General features: G+C 37.1%; 1 protein-coding gene across 3 annotated transcripts in view; it reads left to right on the forward strand.

Annotated features, from left to right (window-relative positions):
• LOC106879534 (AN1-type zinc finger protein 2A) overlaps positions 1-17,129 on the forward strand; it is a 63,321-nt gene that overhangs the window by 24,779 nt on the left and 21,413 nt on the right. For 2 of the 3 annotated variants that reach the window (XM_014929164.2, XM_014929165.2), the window contains exons 3-7: positions 3,892-3,943; positions 4,418-4,549; positions 7,102-7,146; positions 10,127-10,242; positions 15,267-15,347. In XM_014929164.2, coding sequence (XP_014784650.1) covers positions 3,892-3,943; positions 4,418-4,549; positions 7,102-7,146; positions 10,127-10,242; positions 15,267-15,347 — 426 coding nt within the window. Of the gene's footprint in view, positions 1-2,623; positions 2,729-3,891; positions 3,944-4,417; positions 4,550-7,101; positions 7,147-10,126; positions 10,243-15,266; positions 15,348-17,129 lie in introns of those variants that run through there. The other variant, XM_052969332.1, reaches the window with a different exon arrangement.

A 17,129-nucleotide genomic window follows, 5' to 3' on the forward strand; every position in this document is an offset into this window, starting at 1 on the left:
CACACACACACACACACACACACACACGCACACACACACACACACTTTTAGAGCTATTTTAGATCGTTTTACTTCCATCGCGCCACGAATTTTTCACTATGTTCGTACCTTCAGCATCTTCACTTTTCTTTTCCAGATTTGTTTGGAATTTAAGTTGAGACATTACGTAATCTACACTGCCGAAAAGGCATTTCTATAAAATGTCATTGAAAAAATATGTATTTTAAGAGACTTTTAAACAAAGTCAGGGACATATGGGGAAGAATAAAACGAAATTTCTTTAAAAAAAAAATGTTATGTTCTTAGCAAAATCATAATCTACACTCTCGAATACGTATCTCTACATAATTTGGGGTGTGCGTGCTCGCGCGCACGCGTGTGTGTGAGACATTTCTTACGAGTTAGTTAACTTGGGATCCTTTGACAACAATGTAACTTTCATTTATCTAAAATATCTTCGGCCTGATGAGTAGCCAGTGGAGTACCCCTCGTTGAGTAATTATTACTTCCGAGGTCCTGCTAACTAGGAAACATATGTAGCCTGGATTTTGCATGCTTCATTCCGTCTATTTGGATTTTTTTTTTATGCATCCCTAGCAACCCTAGATGCTAATTGTGAAATATAAAATAACCCTTTTGCAGTTTACCTAACTTCGATATGGGGAAAACCTACAACCTTCTGTGCCCCAGAATTATTATTGCTCCCGAAAATTGTTTTTTATACCTACTACGGACTGGGACATGCTCGAAGCTAACTAACTCCCAACACCTGAGCACTAGGATCTTAAAATCAATCACATACGCACGCACGCACATACACACACACACAGTTTTGTGTGTGTGTGTGTGTGTGTGTGTGTGATGCCCCAGCGTGACCTCTGGTTAATTGTTGAAACCAGAAAGATTCCATGAATGTATTTTCTAATGAACCAGTTTCTTTTAATAAACAAGTTTGTTGTCAGTAGTTTGCTTATGTGGTGAAGGACGATGCTATCTACAGTTGCTGTTTTTTTTTTTTTTCCTGTTAAGTCTATTTATAGATGGCCTTCAGTGGTGATTTGTCCATTTTAACTGGTCAAATACTGGGCTGCAACACTCATTCTAGATTATGAGTAAGTGAGGAACTCCATGTGAACACACAACATACTAGAAATAGCAGCCAACTTTCCTTCATCACATTGTCTGAAAAATGTGATGTTTGCTAAACATAGTCCTAGATGCAAATATATCTGAAGGTATAGGAAGGTATGATCACTGGTAGAATGCCTTTGAGTTGGATTAAGGCTGACTTGGGGTTAAACATCGCTTTATCATAATAATGAGATTATTCCAGGGTAGATGAAGCTCTCCCTCCCTGAAAAACAATTCACTTACAAGAAGGCCATTTCATTGTAAGACAGTCCAACTGCCTCAGCCTACAAATCCACTGTGCTCAGACCTCCAAGTTTAAAGAATGGGATTGGATTGTGTTGATTGACTTTCATTTTAAAACTAACTGCAGGCAGGAGAAAAAAAAACTCTGCGGTGTCAAAGATCATTTGCTTGTCCTTGTGATTTTTGACCATGAAAAACTACAGTCATCATTGAGCTTATTATATGAGGTGGTATCAGAAAGTTCCTGGACTAGTTCTGTAAAACATCAACACATTGCAGTACATGGTTGTGTGTACAGTGAGAGCTAGCAGTGACCTTCATGAGGCAGTGTGCCAAGTGACATTGCTGTGTTTACTTCTCAATTTGTGAAATTTGTGTTTTTGTGATCACATGTATGCTGTAGTTTGTAGAAGTTGGAACAAAGAGCCAACATGAAATTTTGTGTTAAACTTGGGAAGTCTGCTATAGAGACATTGCACATGCTTTAACAAGCTTATAACAATGAAGCAATGTGTCATACGCAATGTTTTGAGTGGCACAGGCACTTCAAAAGCAGAACAATGTTTCTGGAAGATCTGCCACAAGCGTCACCCTTGGAAATGTGGAGAAACTTCATCAGCTCGTGCATTGAGAATTCTTCCTCTAGGGCCAGATTGTCAATCAATAGTTCTACTGCGACATTTTGAAGTGTTTGAGGGTGGACATTTGGTGAAAGCCACTGAATCTGTAGGGTATGAAGTATTAGATTCTTCAAAAGGACAATGCAGTCTGTCATTGAGCTCTCCTCGCTTGTGAGTTTCTCACCAAAAACTAAATGGTATCACTACCACACCTGCCCTATTTGCCAGATTTAGCACTTGCAGACTTCCATCTCTTCTCCAAGATGAAAATGCAGCTCAAAGGTCTCTGTTCTAACACCATTGTTGAGATCCAGAATGAATTGCAGAAGGTCCTCGACTTGCTTACGGAAAATAACTTCCAGATTCCAAAAGTGGCTGGAACACTGGATCCAGTGTATTGTTGTGCAAGGTGACCATTTTGAAAGAGATGTTAAAACTAAGGTAAATAAGTTATTTTTTATCAAACCTAACTAGTCTGGAAACCTTTTGATATCACCTCATATATAGTGCTCAGGTGCATTACAACTAGTCTGAAAGTGGTAAAAGAGAAGATAGAAAGCATCAATAAATCAGAAGAAAGATAGCAGCGAGAACCAAAAATGCATGTAAAATATACAGGATAAAATACATACCTGAAATAAAATTTTAAAAAAATAACAGGAAAGTGAATAGTAAAAGAACTATAAGGATGAAAGGATACATAGACATGCCATGAGTAGTGTTGGCAAATTTAAGTAAGTATGGAACTTTTGAAGAATACAGTGTCTCAACAGGTAACAACTGGTGAGAGTAGTTTTTTCTATGTCTAGACAATTATAAGTCTGGAAAAGTGGTAGTGAAAGTCTTAAGTGCTGCATTGTTTTTGGCTTTATGATCATATCTGTAGGCAATATTGAAATATTAAATTCTGAAATAAGGTGGCCAAATTTGTTGTTGGGAAGATGGATAATTTTGTGAGTTTCTACAAAAAGAAATGGAATGATCTTTACAATGGCTTCAGCTGATAGTTGAATCTCTCCTACACATGATAGCAGCTGCTCTACATAACTTCATGAGGCAGCAGTAGTTGGACACTGGACAGGTGTATTAGGTACAAGGCCAGCAGTTTTGAAGGGCAAGCTTAATTGATACCATCAGCTCCATTATTTGGCTGCTACTTCATTTTATTGATCTTGGAGGCATGAAAGGCAAAGCTGTGCTCAGTGAATACAAAGAGCTCATGGAAATTCCATGAATATTTTGAAATTGTATTTCATTTGAAACACTGAGCTACACTTTCAATATTACCTCATAGGTAGTTTTGAAAGTGCAGTCATATTAGACGTCTCAAAGCTTTATTCTTTGTTACACATATATTACCTCTTCAATCTTGAGAGTTGTCATCCATTATATTTCATTTTACACCAAGAAGTAAATAGTCATAACTATGGAATGAAATTATTATTCTCCTACTGTATGACTACATTGGTAAAGCTTTAACAAATCTTAAACTTTTTGAACCTACTGTCCCAGTAGATTTAATAGCTGCACTCTTGAAATGTAAATTCTAAAAAACATATCAGTAATAAGTGCAGGCATAGCTATATAATTAAAAAATTCACTTGGGCCAACTGCATAACATCATGAGTGTTTTATATCTTAGTCGTGAAATTTCTTTTCATTACTGTATACCATACAGTAATGATAAATAACAATGATAATAATTGTTTCTGACTGTTGTAAGGTCTGAAAAAATTTGGAGAAGTGGTAGGTTGGTCAATTAAATTGGCTACAATGCTTAAATGGTACTTTATTTTATCAACCCCCTGAGGGCTGAAATGCAAAGTTGACTGTAACGATAATAAACTGTCATTTTACATAGTTAAATATTTGATATTCTTTCTGTTCTCTTTTCTAGCCGTGATCATATTCAGTATGCAACACACAAATGTCCAGAATCATACAAAAAGGTAACTAATTCAAAATATTTTTGTGTGATTATTATTGTTGTTGTTAGTGGTGGTAGTGAGTATATGTATTTATTTCATATTTGTAATTGCTGTATCATACAGTTCAAGTTAGTTTGGAAGCATAAATATTAAAACAGCAGAGAGTTGTTTTAGACTGCTGTCATATCACACAAGCTATATAATAAGTACCAGATCATATGATAGTGTTAACTGTGATAGACTAGTGTCATATCTCAGGAGAGTTATGAGAGGTAGTAAATCATTTGATAATGTTAACTTTGATAGACAGGTAATTTGTCTTGGGAATGATATCATCTGGTATTGTTAACTATGATAGAAAACATGTCATATCTAGGAGTTGATAAATTTTAAAGTTCCCAGATCAGATGCCATTTCCCTTTGTATTTTCATTTTCATTTATTTATCTCTGCAGTTTCCTCTTCATCTTTCCTCACATATTCTTGTATTTTGCAGGACAACCAAGTTCCAGTCTGTCCCTTATGCAATACGCCAATTGGCTTAAAGAAAGGAGAACTTCCAGATGTTGTGATTGGCCATCATATAGACAATGATTGTCAGTCAGATCCTGCCAGACAACGCCGAAAGGTATCAACAACTGTTTTTTTTTTTTTTTGCTTTTGTTTATGTTTGAATATTTAATAGTTTGTGTGTTGCTATTTTTGTGTGTCGTCGGTGTGCTCGTGTTTGTGGTGTTTCTATGAAGGGGGTATGTTATTTTGATAAGGCCAGACCAAGGCTGAAACATCTATCCATAACTATTCCTCATTCCAGAAACAGGCAGGTGTCATTTTCTCCTAAACCACGTCAGTCTACCTGAAAAATTTGTACTATTTTGAAATTATCTCCCCTTCTCATACAGTGTTTTCATTTCATTTCTCTGTCTGCAAGAGAAATTTTAATAAGACTTTGTCATGTCTAGCATTTAGTGCACTTCCCTCTCTAGTCAACTTTGTTACTCAAATTCATGCCACTGGCTTCATTATTTTTCTTTAGCTCCTAATATTGGTGTTAAGAAGGGGATCCAGCCATAAAACCATGCCAAAGCAGACATTGGGGCTCAATGCAATCCTTAGACACATCAGATCCTGTCAAACCATCCAGCCCATTCCAGTATAGAACATGGACATTAAATTATATATGTGTGTGTGTGTGTGTGTGTGTGTGAAAGCACATGGCTCAGTGGTTAGAGCATCGGGCTCACAGTCATGAGGGAATGAATTCAATTCTTGCACCAGGCTGTGTGTTGTGTTCTTGAGCAAGACCCTTTATTTCACGTTGCTCCAGTTCACTCAGCTGTAGAAATGAGTTGCAGCTTCACTGGTGCCAACCTGTATCGGCCCTTTTGCCTTTCCCTTGGATAAAATTGGTGACGAAGAGATGGGAGGCTGGTATGCATGGGTGACTGTTGGTCTTCCATAAACTACCTTGCCTGGACTTGTGTCTCAAAGGGTAACTTTCTAGGTGCAATACCATGGTCATTCATGACTGAAGGGTGTCTTTTACCTTTTATATATATATTTATATATCATCACTGTCTTAACATCCATTTTCCATGCTTGCATGGGTTTGACTAAATTTGTTGAGGCAAATTTTCTATGGTTGAATACCCTTCATGTTCCCAACCCTCACCAATTTCCCCATGGCGAGACATGTTTTTGGCAGACTATTGGAAATGACACTGCTTGTATAACAGTGACACCCTTTTACAACTTTCATATGATGTTAAGACAAGGAAATACAGACATGCACACACACACACACACACACACACAACCCCCACCCCATGTGGTTTCAGATTCAGTCCCACTGCACAGCACCTTGGATAAGTGTTCTCCCAAGTGGATTTGGTAAATGGAAACTGAAAGTCCATTGTGTATATATGTGCATATGAAAGTGCATGTGTCTCCTTGTCTGGGTTTCACACAATAGTTATAAATACACACGTTTGGCTTCTTTTAGTTTCCTTCCACCAAATCCATTAGCAATGGTTTATGTGTGTTTCAACATCTGTGCTTGCACAAGTCAGATGGAATTCGTTGAGGAAATTTTCTATGACAGACTCTCAAGTCTTGCCTGTTTCCAAGCATGGTAACATTTCCCTATTGCTGCACATATTTTGATAGAAAATTAGAAACACATGAAAATGCATACATTTACATATACACATACATGCACACATGCAGATGTACACACCACATACACACTTATACACAATGGGCTTCTTTCAGTTTCTTATTTCTTTATTACCCACAAGGGGCTAAACACAGAGGGAACAAACAAGGACAGACAAAGCGGTTAAGTCGATTACATCGACCCCAGTGTGTAACTGGTACTTAATTTATCGACCCTGAAAGGATGAAAGGCAAAGTCGACCGCGGTGGAATTTGAACTCAGAACGTAACGGCAGACGAAATACCGTTAAGCATTTCGCCCGGCATGCTAACGTTTCTGCTAGCTTGCCGCCTTTCAGTTTCTTTCAGAAGCTCGGCTTCTTTCAGTTTCTGTCTGCCAAGGCTTTAGTCAGCTCAGGGGTGTAGTAGAAGACACTTGTCCAAGGTGCTATGCAGTGTGATTGAACCCAAAGTCATGCAGTTGGGAAGCAAACTTCTTAACCACACAACCAACAGCTACTTTGATGTTACTGTTAACCTTTTCCTTAACTTTTATCTTTTACTTGTTTCAGTCATTAAACTGTAACAATGCTGAGGCACCGCCTTGAAGAATTTCAGTTGAATGAATTGGCCCCAGTACTTACTTTATTTTTTGCTATGCCTGGTACTTATTCTATTAGTCTCTTTTGCCAAACTGTTATGGAGACACACCAACATCGGTTGTCAAGTGATAGTGAGAGGCAGACAGACAGACTCACACACACATGCTGGGCTTCTTTTAGTTTCTGTTCACCACATCCACTAACAAGCTTTTGGTGAATCCAAGGCTATAACCAAAGACACTTGCCCAGAACCATGTGGTTAGGAAGCAAGCTTCTTATCATGCAGTCATGTCTGTGCCTATGGAAATTAAATAGATATATTACTCTACTGAAAAGTGTTGAGTGAACCTTCAGTTTAATGTTTGATTGTTTTTCTTCCTCAATTTTTCAAAGATTGATATTTGAATTTGTTTATTCATTACAGATTTATGTAAATAAATGTTCATTTAAAGGATGTAAACAGAAAGAGGTGAGTCATTTCATCTTTTATTCCTTTATATCTCTTTGGATATCTATGTGCATGCCTCTGTGGTGTGTGTGTGTGTGTGTGTGTGTGTGTGTGTGTGTGTGTGTGTGTGTGTTTACAATTTAGTCAAGAAAGAATGACTTTGTTGAAGGGCATCAGAGATGGATGAGGAAAGGAAGAATGGAACAGTGGCTATTGGGTTATCTATACATTGGTGTCTGGGTTTAGAAGCTTGCAACAAAGTGGACCTCACTAAATGTACCTAACAGCCAGGTGATGGTGTGAAACCTTAAGACAGATTTTTGTCACCCAAGAACATGTACAAACCATGCAATTGACATGACCATCGAGCCGACATGGTCATCCAATTGACCTTATCCACCCATTTCTCCGCAAAGAGTATGCCTACACCCCCTACTCCATCACTGTTACCTTCCCAGAAGATTTTATACTTATGTACCTTGCCTGTGAGGACCCTGGTTGAAGCTCCTCTCCACCTTACCTTTTGTATGTAGCATACACCAACATGTCTCCGTTGAAGCATCTCTACAATCTCACTAGATTTACCTTTCAGTGTGCCTATATTGACAGGGCCAACTCTAAAAACTGGGAAAAAAATGTGGGAGGAGGCATGGGGAGGGGAGATGTTATTCAGCACCTGAAAAGAAGAAGGTTTTTGTGTTCGTTTGATAGACATGCTACACCTGTTCTCACTTTTGACCTGTCATCATTCAAACATTCAAGCGTGTTAAGATTGTTGCCCCTACTGGGGGCAGGAGTAGGTGTTAGTGGCATTGTAAGTATAAACATTGTGAACATCATAAATTTGATTCGTAAATTTAAGCATTACTGGTGTTGCAGATTTAAGTAAATAAATAAATAAAGATAGATAAAAGTGAATATGAATATCAATATGCCAATGTTAGATTAAGTAGGTGGGCAGCTAATCTAGTTGCAATTGTCCTGGGGAGAGAGAGAGGCAGAGAGGAAATTGCAGATATGATAAAGGATACCACCAGTGAGGGAGGGGGTTTCTGGAGAGAGAAGAGAGGAACAAGCATGCACACACACACACACACACACACAGAGGAACAAGCACGCACGTACAACCTGTTAGCTTTCTCTTTCTACTTCGATACATCAACTGACAGTTGACAAAACAACACATGCTCATGGAGATTACCAAGTAATTTGTTGGCAAAATTCGAATCAAAATGAAAGGTAGCCGATTAAGTAGGTGGGCAGCTAAACTAGTTTCCTTTGTCCTGGGAGAGAGAGGGGGGGAGAGGAAATTGCAGGTATGATAGAAGATACCACCAGTGAGGGAGGGGGTTTCCAGTGAGAGAAGAGAGATATCCCATACTGGTGGTGGGAGAAGAGAGATATCCGGTATTGGTGGTGGGAGAAAGATATCCGGTATTGGTGGTGGGAGAAGAGAGATATCCAGTATTGGTGGTGGGAGAAGAGAGATATCCGGTATTGGTGGTGGGAGAAGAGAGATATCCGGTATTGGTGGTGGGAGAAGAGAGATATCCGGTATTGGTGGTGGGAGAAGAGAGATATCCGGTATTGGTGGTGGGGGTATGAATGGGCAGGTGCATCGCGAACAAGTAAGTGTTAATTTAGAGAGATGGTACAAGAAATATGTAGCCAACTTGAGAACACAGGAGGGGAGGAGAGTTAAGGGTGTTAGAGATTTCATTTGGAAATTGCATGAAGAATTAGGGAGAAAACGAAGGCTGAGAGAGAGAGAGAAATTAGGAAGTTATATATTGAAGAGTCAATTTAAATGATTAGCTTATGAAAGTAGATGTTAGTAAATAATGCATATTAATATTGTGTGTTGGCACTCCGTCGCTTATGACGTCGAGGGTTCCAGTTGATCCGATCAACGGAACAGCTGCTCGTGAAATTAACGTGCAAGTGGCTGAGCACTCCACAGACACGTGTACCCTTAACGTAGTTCTCGGGGATATTCAGCGTGACACAGTGTAACAAGGCTGACCCTTTGAATTACAGGCACAACAGAAACAGGAAGAAAGAGTGAGAGAAAGTTGTGGTGAAAGAGTACAGCAGGGTTCGCCACCATCTCATGCCGGAGCCTCGTGGAGCTTTTAGGTGTTTTTGCTCAATAAACACTCACAACGCCTGGTCTGGGAATTGAAACTGCTATCCTATGACTGCGAGTCCGCTGCCCTAACCACTGGGCCATTGCGCCTCCACGCATATTAATAGCAAATGAATGAATGGAAAGATTGAAAAAATGAGAGAATATTTTAGCTTAGCAGTACATAACTGGGTGTCGAAGAGCTATCAATTTTGGAATGAATTGCAACTTCTTTCAGTTTTTGTCAAACAGATCTACTCAAAGCTTTGGTCAGCCTGGAGCTGTAGTAGACGACACTTTCCCAAGGTGCCATGCATAACAACTGAACCTGGACCCACATGATTGGGGAGGGAATTTCTTAACCATGCAACCATACCAGAGATTTCATTCACTTGTGTAGCTATTAGTAGGAAATTTTCTGACTGAAAACAACTGTACTAATTTGCTAGAAATAGCCACCAAATTTCCCTCAAATCACAATTCATCTCATAAAAGCTAAAGACTTTAAACAATGTAATACTAGGTACATCAAATACATGGGGTGGTCACCACAGTTGGGACATATCTGTTGATAGTGTTCTCAGTCAGGATTGACCTGACCTAAAAAACAAATGATTTAACCCTTCAACATTCAGTTTTTTTTTTTCATTAACATTGTATTTAATTAATCATGTATTATCTCATAGCTTTGAAATTTTGAGATGATATGATTGTATGTTTTTAGAATAGCATTGAATGATAGGTGTGATTGGCTGCATCTGGCTGGTTAGACCATAAAACAGAAAGCTTATGTGGGCCAGATATGGCTGGTTTAAATGCTAAAGAGTTAAAAAAAAAACTGACTTCTAAATGCTATCTCTTCATTTGTTTTTTTAGATGGTTCCAGTAAGATGTGACCGCTGTCAGAAAAATTATTGTCTGAAACACCGCCACGAACAGGACCACAAATGTACCAGTCTCCAAGATTCTGGTAAACCAATGTCACGGTCAGGGTAAGTTTGGTTGAGGGTAGTAGCCAACAAATCTAGATAAATACTTTTGGTTTAGCATGTTTCCAATGAAATACAATTTGTGTGTTTCAATGCATTTTGGAGGGTTTTTGTAATAATAATGCTTTTATTGTTAATTGTTAAGCTGGTGTTTAATAGATTTTTTGATAATATTGTAAGATTTAATTTTAAAATGACCACCACAATGTCAAGTTCTTGTAGCAGTGTGGTGGCTTGTATCTTGACATTTTTTCCTGAGAGTTATACCAGTGGAACATGAGCTCCTAATAGGGCATTTCATTCTGGACAGGTCAAAGATTAGAGGCCAGATTAACATGGACTACCCAGGGGTAAAAATGGGCTTCTGTAGGGCCAATATTCCTACATAAAAAAAAAAAAAACTAATTTTACAGAAGCATCAATGACTGTTCTAAGCTCACAAAACCTAAGAGATGAATTCATCTTCAACTGCCCAAAGTTGAGAATAATGGAGAAAAGTTGTTGGTGACTTGTACTCCATAGTAAGTGAAGGACTTAAACAAACATTTTGAAATTAGAGGTTTTAGATTTTTTTTATCATGGAACTTGAGCAGATTGGTGTCAAAAGAGTTTTTAAATGCCTAAATATTTTAGATGATTTATTAAAGGTTTCCCCCCTTTTTTTTTTTTTGAGCTGATGTGGGCACCACCTCTTTATCTGCAATAACCAAAAATACTTCAAACCTCAATCTGTTTCCTTAAACAGCAACCAGATTGAGATTGTCCCTGGCTTTGTGATACAAACTTCCTGCTTTAAAGTGATCTAAATGAAAATCTATCTAAATTTTGTATTAATTTATATTCCAATCACCAGTTTAGTAATGACAAAGTCACTAAATTCTTTGGAATTTGCTACTAATCAACAGATGGATTTCCAGGCTGTTAAGAAATGGGGAGAGAAGTGGCTGGTAATTTTCAACCCTGGCAAGACCAAACTCATGGTACCAGTTAAGTACTGGTATAGGATGATATCAACTATTTCCTCTGTCCTTAAAACTGCTGGCTTTGTGCCAAAATATGAATCTAATTATTTTCATCATCATCATTATTATTATTATTTCAATTTCTTCTTTCAATTTTGTTTCCATTTCTTGCTGAGTGCCTTACTGACACCTTAGGGAAAAGAAACTCCCTGTATGCATTTGTAGGCTATTAAAATAAGCGTACCAGATTGTTCATTTAAAAGTCAAGTTACATGAAAGAAGAAAAAGAAAAAAAAAGAGAAAAAAAAGGAAAAGAAAGAAAAGAAAAAAGGAAAAAAATTTACATGTATTGTAATCATTCTCACAGCGACAATGCTCTTCTCAATATGTGTGACATACCAATTAAAACAATCTTTCGCATTTTTTGCATGGATGGTAAGCCAGGGATCATTCTCATATAATTTTCAGTTCCTTTTCTTCTTCATTCCAAGCGCTCCTACAATTACTGGTATTGTAACTACCTTGAGATGCCACATTTTTTTTCGATTTAAATGAGCAAATCTTATATTTTCTGAGCTTGTCAAATTCTTTTGCTGAGATATGAGAATCACAAGGAATACTCATGTCGATCAATAAACAGATTTTATTGTTTTGATCTTTTACAACAACATCTGGTTTATCAGCTTTAATGGTTCTGACAATATACTGGAAAGTCCCAAAGAACCATTACATTTTCTCTCTCAGAGTGGTGCCTATACCATTTGTCAACAGTTTTGATTTTGTAGTATCGACATCTTAACCAGTGTAGATATTGGCCAACTCTGTCAAGTCTTGATTTATACTTCACTGGTACTAAAACTTAACATTCTGAGATTAAATGGTCCACTGTTTCAATCTCATCATTTCAGAATCAACACTTTGTGTCTACTCCATTTTTCTTCATATTGGCTTGGTAGTTGTAGGTCAATAAGCTTTGAACTTGAACAGCTAAGATGAAGCTATTGCTCTCTGCCTTTAGCCCTGAACTCTGTAGGGTTGGCTCCTGGTCAACATCAGCTTGTTTGCTACAGGCTACATATTTGCCATGCAGAGGTTTCTGCTCTCACCTATCAGCTATCACCTATCAGGTTATGCACTTTTTTCCTTCAGGAAGTTTGAAATTACAGCAGAAATTTTGAAGATGTCCATTGATTTCAAAATCCATGAATGTGTTATGATGTCAAAAGGCCTTTTTGAAATCAATCCATGTAGAACTGAGAGTTTTGCATTTGTTATGAGTTCTCAAGGATCATGCAATTAATTAGGAGTTGATCTTTGCATCCATATGAGTTTTGTCAGCATCCTTTTTGTTCAGTGGAGAAAATACTGTTCTGTTCCATAAATGCATATGTTTTCTTTGTGATGATGGATGCTAAAATTTTATAAGCGATGGATAAACAGATTATGAGCCAGTAGCTTTTTTTTGGGACTTTGGTTTCATTATTCTTTAGAAGAAGGTAAATAATAGCACTTGCTTAGGATCTGTCACAATTTTATTGAACAGCTGAACTAACTTTGCATGTGTGCACAGGAGTGATGCAAGTCAGAAATTTGGCATCTTATCTTTACCAGAGGATTTCCACTTATGAGCCTTCATGAGTGTCATCCTTAACCCATTACCTACCAGTGATCTCATATGAGATCACTTAAAAATTACAAATTTCGTAATTATCTGTCAATATTTACACATATCTAACCTTTTTGCTATATCTACTAGGTATATTTCTCTGATATTCAAATGAGGTTTGCTAATTTTTCACCCAATATCTCGCTTATTTCTATTTAAAATGCTATTTTGAAATGTTATTTTGATAATTTCAGCGTGTTTCTAAGGCTGTTTTATGCTAGAAATCAAAGTTTCATAAAAAAAATTCCAGTTAATAGAATTATGGGAGGTAATGAGTTAAGTCAGTTGTTCTGATGCCTTCCCATGCTTGTTCTGGTAAATTTTGGTTGGATCCTTCTGCACATCTAAATCAGTCTACATTTTCATTGTATGTCTTCTCATCACTCCACATCGTTTTCCATAAAGTTTTCATCTTCTTTCATAGGAGTGGGAGTCTTTCAATGGTAATTTTCTGCTTCCCTATTTGTCTGTAGAATGTTTTGGCATTGGATGTGAACAGCTTATTGTCCTTGTAAAACCTGTTTCTCTTCTCAAATCTTCGTATTCTTTGAGCTTTTGCTTGGACTTATTATTGCTTCAGTGTTCCTTTTTTGAAAGCAGTCTTTCTCTTGGTGAGAATCCATATTTCCTCTTCATCTTTCTTCCTTTTCTGTATCTTACTTTCCACAGATTAGTTAATTTAATATTGATATTTCCCCTCTTATTAATTAAATCTCTTTTTCAGTTTTAATTCTCCAGTTTGGTTTCTTCCCAGGTTTGTTTTTTTTTGTTTTATCAGAGACATACAACTGATTTCAATTGCCTTAGCAGATGCATAAATAATTTAACTCAGTAAGATCAAGTTTTAATGATTTCTTTTGTTACATAGTTGCCAGTTTTAATTTTACTCTTTACTCTTATACTCTTTTACTTCTTTCAGTCATTTGACTGTGGCCATGCTGGAGCACCGCCTTTAGTCGAGGAAATCGATCCCAGGACTTATTCTTTGGAAGCCTAGTACTTATTCTATCGGTCTCTTTGCCGAACCACTAAGTGACGGGACATAAACATACCAGCATCGGTTGTCAAGCAATGCTAGGGGGACTAACACAGACACACAAACATACACACACACACATATATATACATATATACGACAGGCTTCTTTCAGTTTCCGTCTACCAAATCCACTCACAAGGCTTTGGTCGGCCTGAGGCTATAGTAGAAGATACTTGTCCAAGATGCCATGCAGTGGGACTGAACCCAGAACCATGTGGTTGGTAAGCAAGCTACTTACCACACAGCCACTCCTGTTTTTTTTTTTTTTTTTGGTTTGTATCTGTGAGTTTATGAAGTGGTTCTCTATCATTCATACTCACATGTCTTACAATTGCAAGCTAATTCAGAATTTTCTGTTTCATTTCTATCATAAATTCTCTGTGTTCTTCGGCAAATGTATAGTCTTCAAATATTGTTTCTTTACCACTTTCCTGGCTCTCTTTACCAGGTTCATTAGAGTTTCTTATTTCTTCAGGTTTTTGTATTTGATTTGGTCAGATGACAGTCTTTCAATTAAAGCTTGTGGTAGGCTATTCTCTTCAACTGATTCTTCATTTCCTTCTTGTCTTATATTTAGGTCATTTTTTGTTGCATGGTTGATCATGATTATTTCACTATCTTTGAGTCTATTATTTCTAAAGATATCCCCTTAACATTTACTAGCTTCTTTTCATCCAAATAGGATCTGCTCTCTTGATTCATGTTCTCCACATTTTGTAAGAGTTTGCAGTGTGTCTCTCTTGAGATGGTTTACCTAATACATAGTAATAAATGTATATTAATTCTTTATACTCTTCCCGGGTCCATTTGATCCGCTTACATTTTTCTTTCTGTGTCGGTAAATTTGGAAGGCTCAAATTGCGGCAGTTCTTGTTCAAATGAACATCCAGGTTTGTATTTGGAGAAAAGTTTGAGCCATTGGCTGATGTTTCAACCCCAGGTTGGCTCTCTCCTGAGGGACATACTTCCAGCTTAACCACATGACAAGTGATTTGGTGTATCTTTATTAATTTTCCTTTTCATCTCATAAGACATTGTAGAAATGGTTATTATCCCTACCATTATTATCCCCTCCACCATTATTGTTGTCAGAATTACCACTACCATTATTACTCAAGTGGTGAGCTGGCAGAATTGTTAGCATGCCAGGCAAAATGCTTAGCAGTATTTCAGCCATCTTCATCTTCTGAGTTGAATCTCTTCCAAGGTGACCTTTGCATTTCATCCTTTTGGGGTTGATAAAAGAAGTACCAGTTGAGTACTGGGTCAATGTAATCGACTGTTCCCCATTCCCAGAATTTCAAGTCTTGTGCCTATAATAAAAAGGATTATTGTTGTTATTATTATCATCTACTTTACAGGGCAGCTGCAGCAGCAAGAGCACATATATCTGATGGACCATTTCGCACAAATTCTCCACGACAGACGAAAATCTCAGAAAGGTAGGGATAGTTTTCTTGCTTTAAAGCCTGTTAGAGATGGTTAGACAATCTGCTTTAATAAACTGATATAGCATTGCTGCGGCTTTGAGCTGAAACCGATAAAAGAATATAGTGATGTTCACAGTTATGATGGTGATGATAAGAATGATGCAGTAGTGGGTTGAAGCATTTGCCAACCTTACCATTTACGTACATAGATAGATTTAAAATTATACATACATACATATGTATATATATATAAAACCAAATGTCAACCTGTCTTATTAAAACAACAGCTCTACCAAAATGCCTTTTGTTGAATACAGTTTTACAAAAACATGTGCTCTTGATACACATGCACATATATTAAATAATAATTATTTCTAATTTACGCTTAAAATAACTATATCTGATGTAAATGTCGATGAGTTGGTTGATTTCTCCAATCACACTTTATATTGTATAGTCTGACAAAGGAGAGAGAGAAAAAGAGAAGTATGGTGATAGTTAGCATAAAAGGCACAAGATCAGGGCTTGGTGGCAGGCGATGAGTAATGGAGTGCTCCACACACACACACAGAGAACCAAAGAGACAGAAGAGGGGGCAAATGATAGAATAATTATGGGAAGATTTCAATAGAAAAAAACGTGTTTATGTTGATAAAATTTAGAAAAATAACATTTATTGCACATATACAAATGACAGTTTAATTTCATTTTAAAGAAAGAGTTTTCATTTGAAAATTGGTATACATCATCATCATTGTTTTTTATGTCCACTTTTCCATGCTTGAATAGTTCAGTCGGAATTTACTGAGGCAAATTTTCTATGCATTTACTGTCAGTGACCCTCACCCTTTTCTCAGAAAGGTAGCACATGGTGTTATGGAAAAAAGGTTATATTTTTTCGGTGAATTCATATGTAATGTAACATTTCGAGGTCAAACAAAAAAGGCAAAAATATAAGTGTTAAAAAGTTCACTTAATTTATTCAGCACAGAGTGGATGGAACTATTCAAGTTATGGCATACACGCATAAGTGTTTCGAGTGGAAATGTAGTCAGTTCAGTTGAAGGTTTGAATGCGGCTGAGGGACTGAAACAACAAATTAGAGTAAAACAGAGTGGACCACCTGTATGTTAGCCAAAACAAAATTAAAAAATTGCCCACAATAAAAAGTAAACATTGTTCAAAAGTAGATGTTCTGTGGTTGAGGTTACACATTGATTTTGCTGGTCCTTTAAATGGCTCTTACTACTTAGTGGTAGTTGATAGTTTTTTCAAAATTGCCTGAAATTTGCAAGTGTGAAAAAACAACCTCCTCAACTGTGATAAATTTTTTACACAAATTATTTGCAAGATTTGGCATCCCAAACAAGATAGTGTCTGATAATGGAATGCAATGTGTGCCTGTAGAATTCAAAAGATTTTGTGAATCATTCACGGTAGAACATAAACTACTGCGCAATACCATTCCAGATCTAATCTAATGTGTGTGTGTGTGTGTGTGTGTACGCTTGTATGTGTGTGTGTGTACGCTTGTGTGTGTGTGTGTGTGTGTGTGTGTGTGTATCTTTGCTTTTGTCCCACCAGCTTGACATATAGTGCTTTTGTTGTTTACATCCCAATACAAGAGCAGTTCTGCAACAGAGACTGAGGGAATAAGTCCTGGGGTTGATACATTCAACTAAAGACTCTTTAAGGTGGTGCTCTGTCATGGCAGCAGTCCAATGACTAAAACAAGTAAGACATAAACATATATATATATATATATATATATATATATATATATATATATATATA

This window comes from Octopus bimaculoides, chromosome 7 (genome assembly GCF_001194135.2).
Source record: "Octopus bimaculoides isolate UCB-OBI-ISO-001 chromosome 7, ASM119413v2, whole genome shotgun sequence".
Lineage (NCBI taxonomy): Eukaryota > Metazoa > Mollusca > Cephalopoda > Octopoda > Octopodidae > Octopus > Octopus bimaculoides.